The following is a 25,138-nucleotide window of genomic DNA, read 5'->3' on the forward strand; positions in this document are numbered from 1 at the left end:
GCTAGCCCCCCGCCCATGACCTTGTTCTCTATTTTGTGAATACACACACACACACACACACCTCCCCCCAGTTAAATTCTAAAGCTCCCTAAGAGAATTAACAGTCTTTGTACCCCCAATGCCTAGCCCAGTGCTTGACACATAGTAGGTACGTTATAAATGCTTGCTGACCTGGTAAGATTTAAGAACCCTGACCAAAGCAACGACTGACTCCAGAGTACCCATGATGAAACACAGTGCCCACCTTCTGCCAGAGAGGTGATGGAATGAGATATATTTTGGGACACGGCCAATGTAGGTATTGGCTTTGCTTGATTCTATGCATTTGTTTCAAGGTTTTTGTTTTTCTTATTCTGACTCCAACCCCTGCCCAGTAAGGAGAGGTGGTAAGGATAGAAAACAGATTTCTGTTCATTGAAAAAAATAAGATTAAAATAAAATCAAAATATGCTGGTTGACTGATAAGCAGAAGAGAGAAAGGGAGTTAGGAAGATAATAAATTAAGTGCCTTCTATGTGCCAGGCAATGGGGATATAAAAAGGGGCAAAAAAACAGTCGCTGCCCTCAAGAAGCTTACAATCTAATGGAAGGGACAATGTGAACAGATATATACTAAGCAAGGATAAATAATAAATAATTAACAGAGGGAAGGCGCTAGAATTAAGAGGGGATGGGGCAGGCTTCCTGTAGAAGATGGGATTTTAGTTGGGACTTAAAGGAAGCTGGGAGGTCAGTAGTAGGAGCAGAGGAAGAAAACTTCCTGTTTCTGCTTTTTGGCCCATACTTGTGGTTTCACCTGTGGAGAGAATTCCCAGTATGGAAACTCCCTCCACAAATGCAGATGGGCAACTCTTTTGTAACTTGGCCTTAGACAGTTGCCTGGGGACAGGGAAAGATTACAGTGACTTGCCTAGGGTCACAAAGCCTAGTGTGCATCAGAGGCAAGGCTCAAACCCAGCCTTCTATCTATCAGGAGCACCGCCTCTTATATGTACATAAATGTTACAGGTCTCCTAAGGACAAAGGAATGGGTCAAGGTCTCAGGCTGGAAAATCTGTTGGATCCCAGCTGAAAGACTAAATGCTGCTTAAACAAATTCTTCAATGGATTCATAATAGATCAAAGATCTTGAGATGGAAGGTATCTCACAAGGAATGAAGTCCAACCTCCTCTTATTCTACAGATGAGTAAGCTGAGTTAGCAGGAGCAGCAAGATTGTAACTCAGGTCCTCTTATCTCATTCCCCTTTGCTATGTTGCCTTAATCCCTCAGCCAGCATCTATTAAGCACCTAAAATGGGGCAGAGATTTGGAGCCAGAAAGGACCTCAGAGGCTACCTAGCATCTCCACACCCCCATGTAAGGACCAGGAACACTTGCCAATAGATACATGAGGAGTGAGCATCAGAGGGAAGACGGGAAGCCAGGGCCTCTGACTTCAGAGCACCATGTTGCCTCCATGAATCCACCAATCATCAGGCATTCATTAAGCACCTACTGCACGCAAAGCCAGAAACAAAACTCCCAGCTCTCAGAAGTTTCTAGTCTCTTAAGGGAGACAACACCCACATATATGATCAAGGTCACGGGACACACAGACAAATACAAGGTAATCTTTTGGGAGGCCAGATTCCACACCAGCACCGGAGGAGACTCTAATGGGACTGCCTTCAACATTCTGTGCAGTCTGTATCTGCGCTTATTGACACATAAGTTGGGAAAGAAGGGGGTGGGGAGGGCTCTATGGGACCAAGCAGCTTTCTCACCAAATCTGGGTTGAAGTCTCCTGAGGCTGGCTGTATGTAGGCCATGTAAGGGCTGTCCTTTATGTCTTCATCATCACACATAATATGGACGGCATACTCCCCAGGCTCCTTGGGCCAATATTTCACATCACAGGACCCATCATTCTGGTCATCGTACTCGATCTTTGCCTGGGATGGGCCTTCAATGGCAAATCCTAAGAGATGGCAAAAGACACACTGGAAACAAGCAGGGGACCAACAACCAATAGTTACACATCCTTCATCACTGGCACCAATCATGGTGACACATCCAAGAGATTAAAGTGGAGGCTGGGGTCCATCACAGGTTTTAAAAGTCATTCACATCATCTCACTCCACAAAGTTATGAGGGGGTGGCAGGGGGGAACTACAGAGATAACCACTGCAAGGAAGTGAGTTATTTACCACTGGTTGGTCACAAAAACTATGAAGTAAACACGTCGTGGAGCAGGGGGAGGCTCAGAAGAAATTTCAAGTACCACTTATATGTTAATCGTAGAAAAGTCAATAGATGGTCCCCATTCATATACCCTCAACATCCCTGTGAGACAGAGAGGACCACAGGGCCACACATTTAGAACTGGAGGATGCCTCAGTCGAGGCCATTTTACAGATGAGGAAACCAAGGCTCAGGGAGTCTATATGACTTCTAAGATCAGAGATCTAGAGCTGAAAGGGCCCTCCTAGGCCCATTTTACACATGAGCAAACAGAGGCCAGGAAGATGTGAAGTGACCTGATCAAACTCATACAGTTAATAAGCACCAGAGGGTAGGTTTCAGGTCCTCTGCCTTCCCACTATACACTACCAGAAGGTTCTATTTAAAGAAGGAGGAGATATAGAATTAGGACAAGAATACATCCATGGGGTTATCTACAGTATTCACAGGATGGACCATTTTCTTTATAGGCTTACCCAGCGATCCAACTTCTGAGCCAATGGACTCAACAACGAAGTCTGCTGACCTCCCAGCAATGCCTCCATGGAGACCAGGCCCCCAAGCTCTCACTTTCTGGACGCCTGCCTCAGGGCCCACTTGGACTTCAAAGGGACTAGATGGAAACAGATTTGCTTGCATTAGGAAAGAAGGAGACATCCTAATAATCAAGAATTAATTTCTAATATGTTATTATTTATTTTTGGCGTTCTTTTCTTTTTAAATTTTGAGTTCCAAGTTCTCGAGCCCTTTTCCACTCCCCAATCACCAAGAAGGCAATTAATCATACATAGGAAATCATGCAAAACACATTTCCATACTAGCCATATTGCAAGAAAACTAAAGAAAGCAAGAAAAGTATATTTCAGATTGTACCCAGAGTTCATCAGTTCTCTCTCTTTCTGGAAGTGGATGGCATATTTTCATCATGGGTCCTTTGGAATTGTTTTAGACCATTGTATTGATCAGCATAGCCAAGTCTTTCACAGTGGGTCATCATTACAACGCTGCCACTGCTGTGCACAATGCTCTCCCAGTGCTTCTCATTTCATTTGGCATCAGTTCATATACATCCTGCCATGTTTTTTCTGAAACCAGCTCACTCGTCATTTCTCACGGCACAATCACCATCGGATGCAGTGACTTATTCAGCCATTCCCCAATTGATGAGTGAGCATCCTCTCAACTTCCAGTTCTTTGCCACCACAAAAAACCCTGCTATAGGTCTTTTTCCTTTTTCTTTTATATCTTTAGGAGATAGACCTAGTAGTGGTATTGCTGGGCCACGGGTAGTGGTAAAAGCAAGAAAAATCCAGCTCGTCAACATCCAGTGAGACAAATGGGAGAGCACAATGAAGGAGTCGTGTAGGCTATAAGGCACTGTACAAAGGTACAAAGGTAAGGCAGCACTGATCACTAAGCTTCTGCCCACTGTGTGATGACCCTTCTGGGAAAATCCACTCAAGATGGTTTGCCTAAAATCTGGAGGGCTCCCATATGCCTCAAGAAGGACTCTCTCCTGGTTCTCCCCCACCTCTCTGTCTGCTCTTTCCGTGTCTCCTTTGCTGGATCCTCCGCCAGATCACACCCTCTAACTTGAGGAGTCCTACAGGGCTCTGTCCTGGACCCTCTTCTCTTCTCCCTCTTCACCACTTCACCTGGGGATCTCATCAGCTCCCACAGATTTAATAACCAACTTTACACTCATTATCCTGCCCCTGCTGACCTCCGATCTAACATCTCCAACTACCTTTCACACATCTTGAACTAGATGCCTAGCAGACATCTTAAGCTCAACGTGTCCAAAACAGAACTCATTATCTTTCCCCCAAAACTTCCTTCCTTTCCTACCTTTCACATTACTGTGGACAGCACCCTCCTCCCAGTCCCTCAGGCTTGAAACCTAGGAGTGATCTGGATTCCTCACTATCTCCAACCACCACCCTACCCCATCCAATATGGTGTCATGGCCTATCAATTTCACCTCTGCAACATCTCTCCTCTGACACTGCCACCACTCTGGTGCAGGACCTTGCCACCTTATGCTTGGACTATTGCCAACAGTTTGGACACTCTCCCCACCCCAATCCGTCTTCCATTCAGCCACTAGAGTGACTTTCCTAAAACCCAGGTCTGTTCAGGTCACTCCCCTTCTCAGTAAGCTCCAGCAGCTCCCTCTCACCTCCAGGATCAAATACAAAAAGCTGTGTTTGGCATTTAAAGCCCTTTATCACCTGCTCCCCCCCTACCTTTCCAGTCTTCCTAACCCTCAGCCCTGATCCAGGGACACCAGCTTTCTTGCTATTCCTCAAATAAGCCCCTCCATCTCTCGGCTCTGGGCATTCTTCCGGCTGCCCCCCTCCCCCAATCCTGGAATGTTCTCCCTCCGCCACTGGGAGTAGTGACTTCCTTTAACTCCCACCCTCCACAGGAAGCCTTTCCCAATGCCCCTAAATCTAGTGCCTTCTCCCCCCTACCTCCTTCTCTCTCTCTCCTTCTCCCTTTCTCCCTCTCTCTGATTTCCTAATTTTCCTTCATGTAGCTTATTTGAACATTTGTTTGCTTTTCATCTCTCTCTTGAGATCATAAGCTCTTGAGGGCAGGACCTGTCTTTTGTCTCTGTCACTTAGCACAGTGCCTAGCATATTACAGGCACTTAATCAATGTTTATTGACGGACTTACATAAATTACCTGGTTATTTCCTCCCCCCCCCACCGACTCGAGTTCAACCATGATTTCATCAGTGTGGGGAACTCCCAGGAGAAGAAACCCTCTCTAGCAACACAGTGCAGCAACACATTAGTAACATTCTAGTCTTAGAGGGTTGCCTAGGGCATTGAGAGGTTAAATGGCTGGTCTACAGTCACATAGCCAGGAGATGTCCGGGGTGACACTTGCCCTGAGGTCTTCCTAATTCCAAGGCTAGCTTCCTATCCACAGTAACCTGCTCTACTGACTCAGGAGACCAGAGCTCAAAGCATGCTTCTGTGCCTTGCCTCTCAAATGATCTGTTACTGCTGGGAGATTATGTAATTTCCATGGAGGGGTACTAGGAAAACCCCACAAGAAAAAGTCCCACACTAGCTTCCTTTGTTTCTTCACATCCCTAAGGAGATATTAAAAATCCAAAGGACTAATCCCACCAAACTGCGCTCCAACAAATCGTAATAACAGCAACTGACATTTATATGGTGCTTTAAGGTTTACCAAGAACAGAGTCGTCAGTCATGAAAAAAATGAACAAGTCTCCTTATAGATATGCACCCTTCCTTCTGGCTACTCTCCCTCCCACCAGGCCCAAAGCCGCTCGCACTGATTGAAAGCAGGAAATTGAAACCACCAGCAGCTTTTTGCTTCATTTGACTCCGGGCCAAATGTCTGCTGCTGCTCTCCAAAGATTTTCAACAAAGCAGCTCTTTGCTTTCCTTGAATCCGGGAAAAAGATTAGTTGGTGGCTCTAACCTGGGTCCCAGACTTGATGTGGAGGGGCAGTAAGTTGGGCAGAAGAGCTGCCTGGGCTTCGACTCACCTCTTTGGAATGTTGTGTCCACCCCACGTGATGACCACGACATATTTCCCAGGAGTTCCTGGATAGTATTCAAAAGCATAAACGCCATTCATGAAGCCCTTTTGTTTCACGAGCTCCTCCAGCCCCTCTGAGGAAACAAATATACAGAAAGAGAGAGAGAAACAGAAACAGACAGAGAGAGAGAGAGACAGAGACACAGAGAGAGACAGATTATCATTAAATATCTACAACCCAACTTTGGCAAAGTCAATGGTGGAGAGTGGGGCACCTAGGAATGCTTCAGCCTGGAGGTGACTCATGCAGGTTTGTTGGGGCTAACATACAGAAACTTAAGCCAAAACCTTTATTAAGCACCTACTGTGTGCCAAGGCAATGTGGTACAACCAAGAGAGAGCTGGCCATTGCACAGCACAGCACCGAGACTTGCCAAACGCTCTCTCTACCTGGCCCCAAAGTCCTTCCTTGGACACATACTGACTATTTGACACCAGGCAAGTCAATTAAGCCATTGGTCTTTTAGACAAATCTTTAACCCTGGACTGGTGGGAATAATGAATCCTCTGAAGTAAGAGAACTGTAGATTTCCATGGAGCTAAAACCAGTGACCATATTTTACATAATTATAACTTTGAATACTGTGAATTAGATACACAAAGCCACTTCAGGAGCTTGTCATTCTTTGCACCTTCAGGGTGTCTGAGACGTGAAGACCTGCATCAGCAAAGGATCATTTCTTCTCTGGGAATCCCCTATACCACTGCAATCACTCAGCCAGTCCCTATCTTAGAAATGGACCAAGCACACCAAGCTACTTCAAAACAAGAGATCACATGTTAAAGAGGTTGGCTAAGAATGTCCCATATACTCATTTGGAAGAATGGATGATCTTCTTGTGAAAAGTGAGTTCAGACTAACACCAAAGTGGACCAATGGTCCTATAGCCAATAGTAATATTCCATACTGTTATCAATACAGGAAAAAAAAATCCAATGTAAATAGCAAGACAAAAGAACAGCATATCTCAATTAATGGGAAAAGAAACATCAAATGAAAGAAATTACTGGAAAGAAACTGAAGGAAATAACAAAAAATCAGTAAATAGCATATTTACTAGTATTAATTAAATAAATATATTACATTTAAATAAATTAACTAATTAAATAAATAAATTAAAGGAATTTTGTGCAACAACGTATTCCAAAATGAAAAGAAATACCTTGAGAGTACGGCAAATGCCTGAGGGGAAAATTAGACATTAAGGAGCTATAATGAAACCTTTCAAGTTACAGTAGTTGTGCTCATGCTCCCCAGTGGATAAAACAGTCAGAGAGACACAAGAAAATAATAACTGAAAGAAAAGCAAATTGCAGCCACTGCTTGAGAATTTGTTCCAAACTCTCTAAGGAGAGAAATACAAATTAAAACAACTTTGACGACCCGTTTTATACCCATCTGTCTAAAACAAGGGTTGGATCTACAACCAACAGTTCCACTTCTATCACTGTCAATATGGCTCCTCTCTCATCACCAATGCAGCTTAGCAAACAGCCTTAGCAAATAGTCAAACCGCAGCTCAAGCTGGGCAATTCTTCCGGTCTTTGGCTAGCCTGGAGACAAACGTCTTCAAACTTAGCTAGACTGGTTCTCAGATAGATCTCCAGTCCATTGCTAGGCCCATACCTGAAGGCTTTCTAAATCAGCAGCCTCTCGACCAGGGCTTAGACTGCCTCTGGCATGGGCCTTGAGAACCCTGAGTCAACCTGGAGGAGGAAGAGAGTGGATGACAAAGTCTAAAACAACTGAATTCAATGCTGGTTCAGCAAAAGAGAGAGCAGTAATCGCATCACGCCATATTGTGAGCAGTTGTCATCCTTCTGGGGAGTAAGTTAGTATGCCTTTATTGAGCACCTACTATGTGCCAGGCATCTGACAAGACAGCAAAAGAGGAACCAAACTGATCACACCCTTTGGCCCAGAGCTCTCACTACTAGGACTCTATCAGAAAGTAATTTTAAAAATCAAAGGAAAAAACTTACTGTATTTAAAAAAAAAAAAACACAAAAAAACTTCCTAATTTCATTATTAATTTATTTGGAATAATAGAAACTGGAAAGAATTTCTAGATCTAACATCTGGGAGAGAGGTAAGCAAATTATATTGTTATCAATCCAGACCAGGAAGGGTAAGGAGCCTCATAAACCCATCTAGATTTACTTATGGAGCTAGAGCTTGGTTTTGGACTCCATATCTTAGAAGAGGCTTAACAGCACGTTATTATGCCATGAGCAATATTAAGAATGCAAGGAAATATGGAAAGAAAAACAAAGTATTACAGCCTGAAGTAGAACTGAAAGGCTTCCACGAGCGACAATGACCATTGATAAGAACACACAGAAAAGAGATCCCCACGGGCACAGCACTGCTCATTTCTCCTGCTGCTACACTGTCTGAGCAGATGTTTTTAATCAAGGCAGAGTGCAGAGTTTAAGGCTTTATTTGAGGTTTTATTGCTCGTCCCATGAAGAGTATCGGTATTCGCTAGCTGATCAAGACCATTAACAACTTCGGCTGGAGGGCCAGAACTAATGTGATGAAGACTCATACTCTGCCTCAGGCATTGAGACCCTGGGCACTTAATTCTGTGCCTCAATTTGCCCAGCTATGAAATGGAGATGGAGAGAGTAGAATCTCCCTGGTCCAATGCTCTCATTTAGGAGGTGAGACCTCCTGTGAGGGACAGCAAAGGACACCTTTGGACAGCTCTAATTGTCAATTGAGGGAGATTAAAAACCTGAGGAGGGTGGGGAACGGGACGTGGAGCCAAGGTGGCAGCTGGAAAGCAGGGACTCGCTTAAGCTCTCCCCCAGCTCCCTCCAAACACCTATAAAAAATGGCTCTGAACAAATTCTAGAGCTGCAGAACCCACAGAATAGCAGAAGGAAGCAGGGCTCCAGTCCAGGATACCCTGGATGGTCGCTGGGAAGGGCCTATCGCACAGAGCTAGGAGCAGAGCAGAACACAGCCCAGCGTGGGCCGCGCCAGGACCAACCAGACCAGGAGCCGGGAGGAAAAGGCCGTAGGGCCCTGAATCACTGAGCTGTGGCATTTACCAGACTTCTCAACCCAAAAACATCAAAGACAACAGAGCAGGTTAGTGGAAAAACTGATGTATCAGAGTATGCAGTTGGCCCCAGGCCCAGGGGCAGCAGAGGTGGTGCAGCTCTAAGGCTGCTTCCAGAGCTACAGATGCAGTTGCTTCCAGCCCCAGGCCCACCTGGTGAGAGGAATTAAGTGGCGGATCAGAGCAGGAGTGCAGAGCCTGCTTTGCCCTGCCTGGATCTGGGCTGCAATCCTGGATGGCAGTTCTTGGGGGAGAAGGAGCGCTGGTGTGGCAGAGCTTGCTGTGTAGAAGTAGTTCTGAAAACAGCAGCACAACCCCTCAAGCCTGGGACAAAGTACTCTCTACCCTACAAGCAGTCATACCCTGACAAAAAGCTCAAGGGTCAAGTAGTTGGCTGGGAACATGAACAGGCAGTGAAAACAGTCTCAGATTCAGACTCAGACTCTGGAATCTTTTTTTGGTGACAAAGAAGATCAAAACATACAGCCAGAAGAAGTCAACAAAGTCAAAGAGCCTACATCAAAAGCCTCCAAGAAAAATATGAATTGGTCTCGGGCCATGGAAGAGCTCCAAAAGGATTTGGAAAAGCAAGTAAGAGAAGTAGAGGAAAAATTGGGAAGAGAAATGAGAGTGATGCAAGAAAATCATGAAAAACAAGTCAATGACTTGCTAAAGGAGACCCCAAAAAATACTGAAGAAAATAACCCCTTAAAAATAGACTAACTCAAATGGCAAAAGAGCTCCAAAAAGCCAATGAGGAGAAGAATGCCTTGAAAGGCAGAATTACCCAAATGGAAAAGGAGGTCCAAAAGACCACTGAAGAAAATACTACCTTAAAAAATTAGATTGCAGCAAGTGGAAGCTAGTGACTTGATGAGAACTCAAGATATTATAAAACAGAACCAAAGGAATGAAAAAATGGAAGACAACATGAAATATCTCATTGGAAAAACCACTGACCTGGAAAATAGATCTAGGAGAGATAATTTAAAAATTAGTGGACTACCTGAAAGCCATGATCAAAAAAGAGCCTAGACATCATCTTTCAAGAAATTATCAAGGAAAACTGCCCTGATATTCTAGAGCCAGAGGGTAAAATAGAAATTGAAAGAATCCACTGATCGTCTCTTGAAAAAGATCCCCCCCCAAAAAACTCCTAGGAATATTGTCGCCAAATTCCAGAATTCCCAGATCAAGGAAAAAATACTGTAAGCAGCCAGAAAGAAACAATTTGGGTATTGTGGAAACACAATCAGGATAACACAAGATCTAGCAGGTTCTACATTAAGGGATCTAAGGGCTTGGAATATGATATTCTGGAGGTCAAAGAAATTAGGATTAAAACCAAGAATCACCTGCCCAGCAAAACTGAGTATCATGCTCCAAGGCAAAATACGGACTTTCAATAAAATAGAGGACTTTCAAGCTGTCTCAGTGAAAAGACCAGAGTTGAACAGAAAATTTGACTTTCAAACACAAGAATCAAGAGAAGCATGAAAAGGTAAACAAGAAAGAGAAATAATAAGGGTCTTACTAAAGTGGAACTGTTTTATTTACGTTCCTACGTGGACAGATGATGTGTATGATTCATGAGACCTCAGTATTAGGGTAGCTGAAGGGAATATACATACATACATACATACATATACATATACATATACATATACATATACATATACATATACATATACATATACATATACATATACATATACATATATATAAAGGGCACAGGGTGAGTTGAATATGAAGGGATGATATCTAAAAAAATAAAATCAAATTAAGGGGTGAGAGAGGAATATATTGAGAGAGGGAGAAAGGGAGAGATAGAATGGGGTAAATTATCTCACATACAAGTGGCAAGAAAAAGCAGTTCTGTTGGAAGGGAAGAGGGGGCAGGTGAGGGGGAATGAGTGAATCTTGCTCTCATCAGATTTGACCTGAGGAGGGAATAACATACACACTCAATTGGGTGTCTTACCCCACAGGAAAGCAGGGGGAAGGGGATAAAAAAGGGGGGACGATAGAAGGGAGGGCAGATGGGGGAGGAGGCAATCAAAAGCAAACACTTTTGAAATGGGACAGGGTCAAGGGAGAAAATTGAATAAAGGGGGACAGGATAGGATGGAGGGAAATATAGTTTGTCTTTCACAACATGAGTATTGTGGAAGGGTTTTACATGATACATGTATGCCCTATGTTGAATTGCTTGCCTTCTTAGGGAGCGTGGGTGGAGAGGGAAGAGTGGAGAGAATGCAACTGGGAAATAAGATATACAGGCAATGAGGCATAGAAATCTATCTTGCCCTACAAGAAAGTAAGGGGAAAGGGGATGGGGTGGGGGGAGTGGGGAGACAGAAGGGAGGGCTGACTGGGGAATGGGGAAATCAGAATATATGCCATCTTGGAGCGGGTGGGAGAGTAGAAATAGGGAGAAAATCTGTAACTCAAAATCTTGTGGAAATCAATGCTGAAAACCAAAAAAATATTAAATAATAAAATATGGAATTTAAAAAAAACCTGGCTGGGCAGGAAGGAGAAGCCATTCATTCACCCTGGCTGTTCATTGGCTAATGGCCATACTTCAGACAGGCCTTGGGGATGAATGGAAATTTAAATTCTCTTCAGATGAAGTTTTTCCCAAAATCAGGAAAATGCTACTTTTAATGACGTAAAATAAACTTTAACTGACCGGGATAAGAGTGGAGTAACTCAGATAAACAGGACATAAATAATCCCTATTGTTCTGTCTACACTAACTTCTTCCTAAACTGAAGATAGGGTCCCCACACTGTGGGGTGAGCTGTGCTTTCCAAGTCCACCTTTAGAGAAAGGCTAGAAGGATCCTGTCTGCATGGAGAGGACCCCTCACATCCTGGAGATTTGAAGGCAAATGAAAAGTTAAGCTACTTTTCACCTTTACTTCCCGTGATGTGATGAACACAAATTCAGAAAGTCACAGTTGTTCTGGGAAAGGCCTCAGTTTCCCCATCTCTAACTAAACAGCCTACCTCAACAGTGACCCAAAGCTCCTCCTCTGTGCGCGTGTGTGTGTGTGTGTGTGTGTGTGTGTGAGAGCATTTATATAGCACCTATGTGCCAAGCACTGTGCTAAGTCCTTCTCAAAGATTGTCTCAAGTATTTATCTACATAGCTTCCCAAAGTGGGCGATACCGCCTCCTGGGGCACGCTGGAATGATTCAGGGGTGCAGTAATAGTTTAAAACGATGCAAATTCCAAAAAAAAAAACCCATTAAAGGGTTAAAAAAAAAGGTAGATTTCCAGGGGGGTGCTGAGTAATTTTTTTTTTTGAAAAGCAGGTGGTAGGCCAAACAAGTTTGGAGATTCTAGTAAATAAATATCTATTATTACCAATATTTGATCCTCACAACAACCCTGGAAGGCAGGGGCTGTTACTATCCCCATTTTACAGTTGAGAAGATTGAGAAAGACAGAAATTAAGTGATTTCCTCAGGCTCACGGGTAGTGAGTGTCTGCAGCTGGATTTGAACTGTAAGGTCTAGAGAACACCACTTGTGTCAGAGCTATCAGGGCAAGCCTGTCTCAATCTAAGCCGGCCAAGCAAACCAGAAACATTGAACTTGAAAAATCCCCACAGGCTTCTTCTCAGAGAGCAGTTCTTAGACACTGTATCTAAAACCTGAGTCTGAGACACCAGGTAGAAACTTGCTTTATGTCTAGCCTGGTGGTTTGGCAAGGAAAGGCAGTGAGTCACCGACGGGACCCAAGGTCAAACAGCTCTTCACTTCTTGTTGCAACAGGCCCAGGATAAGGGCTGCCCCCACGCTGCACTGGCATCAGCCCACCCACTGCCTGCCTAGAACCACAGCCTCCCACACAACAAGTCATACCCAATTTTAGGTGCTGGTTGAGTCTAATTTGTCCGCTCAGAGTAGGATTCCTTCCCTGACCCAACACACGGTGACCATCAGGGACCGTAGCACAATAAGCAAGCACAAGATTTCTGAGCCCCCATGACTGAATCTGCTGAAGCTACTTCTGACAGCTTAAATAATAGTGATAACAATAATAATAAATCAATATATTATATACAAATAAAATAATAATAAATAAGCCCCCAAAAATTGTGGGAATGGGAAGAGCAGAAACTCACGTCTCCCTGGAGGGGAGAGAGTAAGTAGCTGAAAACAAGGCAAGGATGGCATGCCTTCAGCTAAGAAGCTGAAAAAGGAGTAGGCAGGAGGAACTTGACCTCCTTCTCTGAGACCCCAGAGCATGTGGAACCCCTTCACATAAATGAGCAATTTGGGGGAAAATTAAAAGTCTTAGCATTGGTCTTCATAAAGTAGATGGTAAGCTCCTTCTGGGTAGGGGCTGGGTTTGGTTTAGTTTTCCTCTCTTCAAAACCTAGACTAGCACCTGGGATCCAGTGGCCATTCAAAGAATGTTTGCTGAATGGAACAGAATTAATCAATAAAATGAGGAGCCACTCAGCCATCTAGACCAGGCCCCAGCCCTGTATCTAGAACACCATCTGTAAAAGGGCGTGGCCATCAAAGCTTCGGTCAATGGCTTTTGGGTGCCAGATGAATTCCAGGCGGAGTGAAAAGGGGAAGAAGGCCAGCTCTGAGTGATCTAGCATAGGTGGGGTCAACCATAGGGGAAGCCAAGCTGATAGAGCCCTCAGCATCACAGTGGCAATGGAAGCATTTCCTGTGTCTCTTGGGGTAACAATATTGCCTCCCACTTCTCTCAATAAAGCACTTCCATATATTGTCATTACTTGTGGACCTTAGAATGATCCTCTAATGTAGGGAGGCATGATACTTACGACAGATGAAAAAAGGAAATGAATCCCTCTACTAATAATAAGCACTTTTAAAGTATCTATTGTGTACCAAGCTCCATGCTAGGTGCTTGGGTCAAAAAATAAAAAAACAAACAAAAAAAGAAAACCACACCCTGCCCCCCTGGCTCTTGCCTTCTACTGGACTGAGACTAAGAGAGGGCAGATGATTGGTCCAAGGCCACAGCCCAGGACTGGAGATCACAAGTATGACTCAGAAGACCATACTCGGACTGACACAACACAAAATCACAAGACCATAGATCTGGAGCAATCCAAGCCCCTCATTTTACAAATGAGGAAATCAAGTCCCAGAGAGATTAAGTGATTTACCCAAAGCTAAGTTGTTACAATAATACAAAGAAGCATGGGCTCCAAAGAAGAAACAAAAAAAGATACACCTACCCTGCCCTTTGCAGAGGTGAGTGACCCATGAGTATGGAACAACACCCATTTTAGACTTTTTCGACGTATCAATCCATCATACTGATTTTTTTTCTCCCTCTTCTGGCTTTAAAAATATTACTTGTTATATAAGATGGCTCTGAGAGAGGGTGGGGTGCTGGGGGAAATTACAGTGCTGTAAAAATGGTATCAATCCAAACTTTTTTTTTTAATGACAGAGCCTTTCCTCTATGATTATCTCTCATTTTCCCTGTATCTATCTTGTCTGCGCAGAGTTGTTTACACTTAGATGGTGAATTCCTTGGAATCCAAGACTGTATCTCCAGTGCCTAATAAATGCTTGTCTGACTTGACAGGAACAGGGGAAACAGTACTTACTGGGCCCTCGCACCGTCACACTGAGCTCCCCACTTCCCGCCGATTTCGTGTCCACCTTAAAGTCTGCTGTCTCTCGGATCCTCACTCCCTTGGGCTGCAGGCCTCGACCACTGGCCCGACAGGCATTTGGATTGCAGGCTGAAAACACATTTCAGGCATCAGGTCAGTCTTTCATTCCCCAAGTCCACCTAAGCCAGCCAAGGCAGCTTGGAGCCACCGTCCACAAAAAACCGTTTACTTTACAGGAAGAAAATGCTGACATCGACCCTAAGACCCAAGGTCCCATTCAGAGAACACACAAAGCCAGCAAACACAGAGGCGTAGCTTTCTCCAGCCACAACACAGATGGAAGCAAAGTCGGCATGATTGGCCCAGGCCCAGTGAGCCCCTGGGACTGGCTGAAGCCTCTCCTTGATTCCATCTTAGGAAGGGAAGGTGAAGTTCAGACCACATCACTGGATTCCATGCAAACCAAACTTCTCTGCCCAAGAGCCCAGTAATTAGGAACATCGGACTTGTCCAAGACTCCTTTTAAAACCCCCATCAACTAATGTGATTTTAAATGTCTGACAGGTTGCCAGGACCTGGGTCAGCCATTTTAAAGCTTCTTTTCTTCCTAGCCAGCAGCCAGACTAGAGTCAAGGGGGAGAAGAAATTTTAAAAAACAACAAAAACACCCGACTGGTCCAACCCAATCTCTGCTAATGGAGACTTTGTGAGGCTCAAAAGCTACACATTATAAAATGGTTGGCATGTGCACAGCCATGAATCCTTACCAAAAAAATGCTACTCAGTGTGAGCTCTGTATCTAGCTTAAAGTAGGTTTTTTTAAAAAGCTCGAATGCAGGTCAAAAATTGCTTACAGTCCACCCACTCTTGAGAAGGCCAAAAATCAGAAGACCATTTTTAAGAAATGGACTATCTGTGATAAAATAAACGTAATAATAAAATGCACAGGAAACGCACTGGAAAGTTTGATGACAAGTGGGAAAGTCTCATTAGCAAAGGTAATGGGGATTGTTTGGACAAAATGTATAGTACAGGACTGTTCTTTCTTAAATCTTAACTACCAACTTCACACTCCCTTGTCACTGAAGTTTTAAGACACCCAGCTCCCATTTCTGGCTTCTCTACTAGTGGAAAAGAAAAGGAGAATACTAACTTTCAGGAGGAGAGAGGAAGGTATTTTCTATGCATGGACCAATGACCTCAGCTGTTTACTCCATAAAGAGAAAGGCCAAGTATTCAAACCCTTTTATGGGATTTTTTAAAAAATTTAAATACTTTCCTAAAATATGTCTGAGCGAAACAACATTGTTTATGAACTAATAACCCTGCCTAGTGTCAAGGGGAGTAAGAAATCAGCAGGTCATAATGGAAATAAATCTTAACAGGGCTCCCCTATATTAAAAAAAAAAAGATTCTTGTTTAGTAAATGGATTGTGGAATAATTCAAAGAGCAAGAAAAATGCTAGAATTATAGACTCTGAGGGTGAATTATGATCAGCCTTTATGGTCACGATGTTAAAAGGCATAAGACTAAAGTAAATCAAGCCACTAGCTAACGGTGGTAGTTTAGATAGGGTCAGTGACCAGGGCTCTGCCTCAGTGCCATCTGACAGTACCCTGGCTACCAGCATTGTAGGGGCTCCAACATGTTTGAATCAGTGATTCAGATGACCACAGTGGGTTGGATTTTTTACCCACAAGAATCACAAACGTGGCATGCATAACACGCTACTGCACAAGCCAATAAAAGACCAGGACCACCGCCTTGCCCACCCCTTACCAGCAAGCCGTCTCAACTAGGAAGCCGTTATTCGTGGTGAAGTCCAAAATCCCCCAAATGAAATGGACCGGGAGAGAGAAGTCTACAGAGCGCAGGAGAAGAGGACAGAATAAGGAGAAAGAGAGTTCAGTACTGGTTTAGGAGAGAATAAGGGGTTGAAAAAACAAAAGGAAGAAGTGGGAGAAAGATATCTCAAAGTTCACATTCTCTGGAGCCAATGGCTCCCAAGAGAGCACAAATCTTCTTGTGCTGTTAACCTCTGAGCCTTTTACAATCACAAAGTCGCTTTTAGTACAAGAGAGAAACACGAAAGGCATTTCTGTATCAACTAGATTACTAGGGAGACAACAGTAATTCAATTCTCCTAAATAACACAAATAAGTTGCTCTTTTTAGACAGACGTGCGTCCTACCAAAGTACCCACCTTCACCAACATTCACGGTAAAGGGGCTTTTGGGTATAGACTCTCCAGCAAATGAGACCTTGACCACATGGGGACCAGGCTGAACGGGTTTGTAGGCACAGCGGTAGACCTGGTTCCCTTTGTCTTCCATGACCATTTCGACTGTTTTCTTCCCTTGGGGATCTTCCACCTCAACTTCAATGTCTCCCACACCAGCTCCTGCAAGAGATCCACCATTTTGGAAAAGGTCAGACACTTTCCTCAGGAAGTTCACAACCCAAGACACAGAAGACCCAACAGTCTATGCTGCGTCACACAAAATAGAACAGTTGGTCGTATAACTGCTTGTTGATGGACTGCTTCCACCTGGGTGCCTCCGGTAAAGATATTGCATGAAAGGGTAACATTAGGGTACCTAGCCAAGTTAGGGCTTTACCAAATTTCACTGCAAAAATCATCTTTTGAGCCTAAGATGAGAAAACAAACAATGCCTGAGGGAAAAAAAATCTTTCAGAAATTTAACAACCGTTCCCAAGAAAAGCTGAGTCAGCCATTTGTTCAGCCAGTAACCAGAGACAAGGTGACTAACTGCTGGATGCCTCAATTTTCTCATCCATCAAAAAATAATATACCTGCCTTACCTTCCTCACAGGGTTTTCCTTACAATCAAATAAACATGGAAGAGTCTTGAAAAGCATGAAATATATCAAAATGCAAAGAAAACTTCCCAGCCACTGTCCAAGCTTGGGGGAGAAAGAGAAGGGGCACATATGAAGAATAAGCTTCTCTGTCGTTAAAACAGAGAGCTAATCTTGATGGGATGAAAAGTCTCTGAGAAGTGGTTATCAGTCTTTGCACTCCTTTCCTCATACCTGGAAGGCCCTCCTGCCTCATATCTCTTCTCAGAATTCCTGGTTTTCTTCAGGACTCATCTCAATGACCCCATCCTGTCTGCCAATATCACATTGTGTCATCCTTCCCCCCCCCCCCAAACTACCTTGTATTTATTTTGGGTATAAATATACACCTATATACTAAACATGTAGGCACACAGATACATAGACACATATGCATTCATGCTCACACACACACCTATATTGTCTTCCTTCATAGAATTTAAGCTCCTCAAGAGCAAGAACTGTTTCCATCTAGCTCTTTGTACCCTCAACACCTAGCACAGGTATTTAATACCTAGAGCAGGTATTTAAAAAGGTAGCTGATAGAAAAATCTTCAGTTGCAGAAGAGAAATGACTCAATAAATATCTTCAAGGTACAAAGTCATGTCAAAGCCTTATAGGACAGATGGCACAAAATGACATTTACCTTGGGAATCCCAGCTTAGCCCTCGCTGGAGACCAAGCCAGATGCCCAGATCCCCAGTTGCTTTCCTAGGTTCATTGAGTCCTGGAAGATGGAGGCCATTTAAATTGCTCTCCAAGGTCCCTGGTACCATAGCTCCTTCCAAGCAAGCAACTCTTAAATAAAGCTCTCTCTCCTCCATCTTCATTCTGAAGGACCCATAGAGAGCCATCCGCCCATTTCTCTCTTTCCCTCCCCAGGTAACAGAGTTGAAAGAGATCAAGAACAGCTTTGGTCCATCTGTGGGCACCCTTCCAACTCTGCTGGGAAAGGTTAATCCACTGAAGTTCTCAGGTTCGAAACCTACCCCTCTAAAAAGGTTTCCTCCAGAAGATCAGTGGGAGAGACATTCCACTGAGACTACTAGCTTAGTTTGCTTTCTTAGACCAGTTATTGCCTTGGCAAATAACTCCCCCTGGCTTATGAACTCTCTTTAGAGGCCTACCTATTCACAGGCTAGCCTGCCCCACCTTCAAGAACCATCAAGAAAGATGCAGAAATGGCCAGTTACTCAGGACCTGCGGTCTTCAGCCCCCAAAGCAGAAACAGCCATCCAGCCTAGGTTGTGTCCCAACCCCTCCCCAAAAAACAATGCTTAGAAGTCCCATTCAGCAGGGCTCTGCCCCCAAAAAGCTACTTTTAATAACTAACCAAAAGTTCGATCCAACTTCAGAAAGTCAAGCTAAGTGTTGTAAGTCATCTCAAGTGGTACCTCCTCTAAGGTGTCATTACTGGGCCTCCAGGTCCAAGTGCTTACCCTCCTCTTCCCCTGGAATCACCCGGTATTTACTGTGTACATGTGGTTTCTCTCCAACAGAAGCTAAGCTCCTTGGGAGAGGATAAGATTTAGAGCTAAAAGTGACCTTGGAGGCCAATCCCCTCCTTTTACAGAACAAGAAACTGAGGCTCAAAGAAATGAAGGGACATACCCAGGGTCATAATTTTAGAGGAAGACCCAACACGTCCTGGAAGAAAAAGTCACTCTACCTGCTGTGTAGATGTCAAAGTAAGTTGCCTTATTAGCAATATTGCCGGTGACTTCCAAGCCTGGTCCCTTTGCTGTCACTTTGCTAGCATCACCCTGGGCCTTGTCAACGTTGACCTCGAACGGACTCTTAGAGATGTGCTGACCAGCAAAGAGAACCGTGACCTGCAAGGAACAGAAAAAGGGGCTTCACGTATGTCCAACCCCATTGTAATAGTCCCCAAAGGAGCCAAACTCTGATGACCTGGGATGACCATCTCCACCTAGTGAAGAGACGATGAAACACTCTTTCCTTCTCTTGGTAGAGAGACAAGAAACCATGGATACATAATGCTGCATACAATATCAGACCTGGTTGGTTGGTCTGAACTGTGTTGCTGTGTTTTTTCCCCGATGATACAAAGGAAGATTTAATCAGAGTGGGAGGAGATGGGTAAAGAAGTCATGAACTGAGCGTGATAGAAGATAAAGAGTCTAAGTAAAACCTTAAAAAACAAAACAAGCAGGAAAAAAAAATAAAATCCATTGCATATAATGTTAGTGCTGGAAGGGACCTAATCTTCGGGCCATAGAATCATAAAGTTAGAGCAAAAAGGGAAGACCTCAAAGGCCATGTAGTCAAAAGATCTCATTATGAGGAAATTAAGGGAGGGGGAGGAAGAAGAAAAAGAAGAGGAAGAGGAGAAAAAGGAAGAAGAGGAAGAAGATGAGGAGCTTTAACATATGTTGACCCATGATCCTCATAGCAACCCTGGGGGGCAGGGACTTGCTATCATCCCCATTTTACACACGAAGAAACTGTGGCACAGATAGGTTAAGTAACTTGTCTAACATCAACACAGCTAAGGAGTGTCTGAGGAAGTTTTTAAACCAAACTCAGGTCTTCCCGACTCAAAAAGCTGCCCTCTAAGTCTAAATCCATTTCAGCATCAACCTGCTCATGCCAGAGGAAAGAAAAGCGAGGCACAGAGGGGAATTAGTGTGGGAAACAGGACTAGACTCTTATAATCACGGCTGTCCCCAGGTCTTTCTCTTGTTTGACAAGTACAAAATTCAAAGTTAGGAACGTGACACTGAAAATGAATGGTTAAAGTATTTATATTTGAAACTCTGGATGAAAAGGACTCCTTCCCCTTCACCTCCATCCCCACACTCACCAATAGTTGCAGTACAACCAGTAAAAATATGAACTTATGCAAACAAAAGGAAAATGAAACACTCATCCAAGGTGGAGAACAGCTGGAAAACCTGAAGGTCCTTCCCCAAAAGTCCATGCTTGCATTGAGGGGAAGAAAGCTAGTTTGACCAAGGACGGTTTCATCCAGCCTCAATAAAGATGGCCCTGAAGAATTTATGACCAAACAAGAGATAGAGAGCATTATGAAATGCAAAATGGATGATTTTGATTACATTAAGGCCATGGAAAAGCTCCAAAAGGATTTAGAAAAGCAAGTAAAAGAAGTAAAGGAAAATTGGGAAGAGAGATGAGAGTGGTGCAAGAAAACCATGAAAAGCAAGTCAATGACTTCCTAAAGGAGACCCAAAAAAATACTGAAGAAAATAACACCTTAAAAAATAGACTAACTCAAATGGCAAAAGAGCTCTAAAATATATAGAGAATGGAGTCAAATTTATAAGAATATAAGTCATTCCCCAATTGAGAAATGGTCAAAGGATATGAACAGGCAGTTTTCAGAGGAAGAAATTAAAGCTATCTAAAATCACATGAAAAAATGTTCTAAATCACTATTGATTAGAGAAATGTAAATAAAAGCAACTCTGAGGTACCACATCACACCTATCAGGTTGGCTCACATGACAAAACAGAAAAATGATAAGTGTTGGAGAACATGTGGGAAAATTGGAACACTAATGCATTGTTGGTGGAGTTGTGAACTGATCTAAACATTTTGGAACTATATCCAAAGGGCTATAAAACTGTGCATACCCTTTGATCCAGCAATACCACTTCTAGGTCTGTATCCCAAAGAGATCATAAAAATGGGAAAGGGACCCACGTGCACAAAAAAAATATTTATAGAAGCTCTTTTTTGTGGTGGCAAAGAACTGGAAATTGAGGGGACATCCATCAATTGGGGAATGGCTGAACAAGTTGTGGTACATGAATGTAATGGAATACTATTGTGCTATAAGAAATGAGGAGCAGATGGACTTCAGAAAAATCTGGAAAGACTCATATGAACGGAGGCTGAGTGAAGCGAGCAGAACCAGGTGAACGTTGTACACAGTAACAGCCACATTGTGCAATGATTGACTTTAATAGACTTAGCTCTTCTCAGCAATGCAAAGATCTAAGACAACTCCAAAAGACTCACAACGGAAAATGCTATTCATATCCAGAGAAAGAACTTTGGAGTCTGAAGGCAGATGGAAGCATAGTTTGCTCTCTTTTTCTTTTGTTGTTTTGTTTTGTTTCTTCTTTCTCGTGGTTCCTCCCATTAGTTCTAATTCTTCTTTACATCATGACTAATACGCAAATGTTTAATATGCACTCATTTGTAGAACCTATATCAGATTGCATACCATCTTGGGGAGGGGGGAGGAAAGTGAGGGAGAGAAAATTTATCACTCAAAATCTTGTGAAAATGAATATTGAAAATGAAAAATTAATTAATTATATTTTAAAGTAATTAAAAAATTAAGATGGTCCTGCCATATTCAGAAGCAGCCATTGCAAGTGTGCTTCACAACACAGAACTTTAAATCTACGATGGGGCTATGAAGCAAGTAGAGCTTCCCCGCTCTCTTGGAGGGCTGGCTGAGTGTGGGCCATTGGCACTACCCAGAAACAACTAAACTGGAAACAAGCATAGCTGGAATCTACTGGCTACAACACAAAGAGCCAGTTGTGCAGGAAGACTAGTGTTTCCTCCAGTGTCTTATGTATATGAGATAGCTGCAGTATAGGGCACAGTGCAGAAAGCACTAGGCCTGGAGTCAGGAAGACCTCAGTTCAAATCCTAGCCATGTGACACTGAGCAAGTCACTCAACATGTTTGCCTCAGTTTCCCCATCTATAAAATGGGGCTGGTAACAGCACCCAACTCCTAGGGTTGTTGCAAAGATCAAATGAGATCATTGTAAAGTGCTCAGCACAGTGCCTGCCTGGCATATAGTTGGCACACACAGTCGGCACTATATAAATGTTAGCTACGATGATGATGATGATGATGATGATGTAGCCTCAGGGTGAACTCTCCCTTTAAAAATTTTCAGATACAACATGAAGGTATCACCATCTAGGAAGTCAAAGAAGATGAGAGAGAGAGAGACAGACAGACAGAGAAAAAGAGAGAAACAGAGAGACAGAGAGAGAGAGACAGAGACAGAGAGAGAGAGAGAGATATTTAAAGCCTATGCTCCCAGGCGCCTTCTCCTAACAGAACCATATTAGATGACTGGCCTCCAATGGAAGTGGTCCCCTAACAGCTAACGCTCCCAGTGCACAGCCACATCATACAGACCAACTTGTCACCGCCAAATGGATTCTGGATGCTACCAGAAGGCGCAGTGAGATGGGGTTTCCAGCGATCAGAGTAACGAGGGTTAAAGATGCCTCAACCCCACTCTATGTTAACAGCTCAAACAGATCACCCCAGAAGCCCAAATCTTACTTTGTGAAGTCCAGTGACCTTAGGCAGATACTCAACAGAATAAGTCTTGTTCTTATCACTGTCCGGAGTCACATGTGCCTAGAAGCAAAAGCACCAAGAACTATGAGAGATTAAAATCTACTGCTGAAGGAATGTTTTAGCCAGCAGCCAACATCCTTCTGGGCCAGTCACTCAAGCCACTGACTTGAGATCTCTACGCAACTCTTCTCCTAGACATTCCTAAAATCAACAGGAATGCTAAAGTATCTAAACAAACAATAGTGGGCACAATCATAAATTCATGAAAACAAAAAACACCACACCAAACTTCAATTTTCTTTTAGAGAAGCCCAAAGTCCATTATTCACTTCCAAAGACCCCCACGCACGCACCCACCCTCCTCTTTAGGGGATGAGAACACTTAAATCCTGAAATAGTCATGTCCAGCCACCAATAACGGTGACACTGCCATATTGGAAAGCCAAAGTATCCCTTGTAGTATTTTTTTAAAAATAAGCACCTAACATTAAAGTATATCCTCCATCTCTTACCCCCTCCCCCAAATTACCTCTTAGTTATTTTGTACGGATATTGTTTTCCTGATAGGAAATGAGTTCCCTGAGGGCAGGTATTGTTTCATTTCTGTCTTTGTATCCCCAGGGCTTCACACAGCACATGCCACATACCGGGTGCATAATAAATGCTTACTGATGGTGACTAATAAGAGCTTTCTCTCTCCCAAGAAAATCACTGCCCAAAACAGGAAGTCAAATATCCCTTTTGTCTTTCAATGTCCTAGGAGAGTTCACCCAAGTTTCTATCCAGGAAATGATGCCATCAACCAGTAGCTATGGATGCTACTGGGAGAAAGATTAGGCAAAGGCTGAAGGCAGGTGGCACCATGGCTCATGTGAGTTTAATAGAGGCAGCTGATAGCCCAGCTTATATTCTACACACTGTGACCAAAGACTGACCCAGGGAAGAAGTGGCATCCTCAAGGCTACATACCTCCTCTTTGTTCCCTTCAGGATCTTCCACAAAAACCATCACATCACCTTGTCCAGCACTAATAGTGTCCACTGTGAATTTGGCCGGTTGCTTCACCATGTTTCCAGTAGGCTCAATTCCTGTTAAGCATTCACAACATGAGTTATCGAAAGTGCTAGGAAGCTGATCTGAGTGAAGTTTATGGCATTAACTTGGGCAGCGTCCAGACGACTGAAAGTCACTTTTATAAAACTGTACAGAAAAGCCAGCCTGGCAGAGGGTAAGCCTCATAGCAAGATCTGGGTTCTCACACGTATTGGCTACGTGACCATGCATAAGATACAACCTCACTGCCTCAGGCAACTCTCAAAGGGACAGGACGGTGGATGATTTGTATCCTCAGAGGGAATTTCCACACTATACTGACGAAATCACAGATTTGGAGCAACCCTAGAAGACTAATATGACAAGCTGAAATAGCTGTAATGTGACTCTTCTCAGGAAAACTGAAAACCCCTTCAACCAGCCAAGGCCACACGCCATATACCGCCATGATGAGTGTACAACACAAGTATGAACTTGAATATGGTCATGGCAGGACAGCTGTTAGAAATCACTGGGTAAAATCCATTAAACCTGATCTCAACAGCAGAAAAAGAATTGTCCTGAAACCAGCTAACATGAGTTTTTGACTCAGAAACAGTGGTCACGATCACAAATCTCAAACACATTCCCCTGCTGAGTTAACTTCTGTGGACAAAAGCTACTGTGCCATGCAGAAAAGCCTACAGAGCAAAGTTTTCTACACAGTCAAGACTTTTCCTCAAATCGATGAACGGATCTGTGATCCCATGGGTTCGGGACATTCCCTCCGATGGCATGGCACGCTCCCAGAGTCATCTGCATAATGAGAGACATCTGTGGCAATGTAGGTCTATCTTAGCCCAGCGCTCTCACATCTCATTCTTTTTAGCCAAGCTATTCAAAAAAAAAATCTTGGCAACTCAAGAAAGGCTAAGAAGGGACACTTCTCTTCTAGAAGGAAAACCCCACTTGCAGCAAAGATGATGGAAATTTTCTTTCACTTAGTCATTGAGACTTTGCTCCCAAATGAACAGCACATTAACACGAGGAGACTTAGCCTCATTTTCCAAGAACGCCAGTGGCTTCATTGCCTCTGACACATAATGGGACAGGTGTGAAGCCTCCAAAGTCAGACTTTCCATGGAGGCCTAGTCAGATCTGGTCCCACCATTACTGCCTGTCCTGGCTCCCAAAAGAGCAGCTTCTGCTCCTCAACACAAAGCCGTCTGTGCCGAGTCAAACCCGGACAAAGCAGCAGATGAAGGAAGAGGGTAAGAGCCACCAAATTCCTGTGGGGAAAGGAAGCTGACTCACGGTGGGTGAGGAAATATGAAAGCTGGCGATAAGCTCCTGACAAACAAACCATTAGCGCCATGACGAGATTTAATCCGTCTCATCAGGTTAGTCTACAAAAGGACTGGGCTGTTTGTAACC

General features: G+C 43.6%; 1 protein-coding gene across 6 annotated transcripts in view; it reads right to left on the minus strand.

Moving 5' to 3' along the window:
- Positions 1 to 25,138, minus strand: part of FLNB (filamin B) — a 158,920-nt gene that overhangs the window by 68,604 nt on the left and 65,178 nt on the right. For all 6 annotated transcript variants that reach the window (XM_036739515.1, XM_036739514.1, XM_036739513.1 and 3 more), the window contains exons 5-12: positions 23,642 to 23,760; positions 22,655 to 22,732; positions 19,022 to 19,184; positions 16,696 to 16,893; positions 14,483 to 14,620; positions 5,751 to 5,877; positions 2,700 to 2,836; positions 1,766 to 1,959 (exon numbers count right to left, since the gene is read on the minus strand). In XM_036739515.1, the coding sequence (XP_036595410.1) occupies positions 1,766 to 1,959; positions 2,700 to 2,836; positions 5,751 to 5,877; positions 14,483 to 14,620; positions 16,696 to 16,893; positions 19,022 to 19,184; positions 22,655 to 22,732; positions 23,642 to 23,760 (1,154 nt within the window). The remainder of the gene's footprint in view (positions 1 to 1,765; positions 1,960 to 2,699; positions 2,837 to 5,750; positions 5,878 to 14,482; positions 14,621 to 16,695; positions 16,894 to 19,021; positions 19,185 to 22,654; positions 22,733 to 23,641; positions 23,761 to 25,138) is intronic.

Source organism: Trichosurus vulpecula, chromosome 9, assembly GCF_011100635.1.
Source record: "Trichosurus vulpecula isolate mTriVul1 chromosome 9, mTriVul1.pri, whole genome shotgun sequence".
Lineage (NCBI taxonomy): Eukaryota > Metazoa > Chordata > Mammalia > Diprotodontia > Phalangeridae > Trichosurus > Trichosurus vulpecula.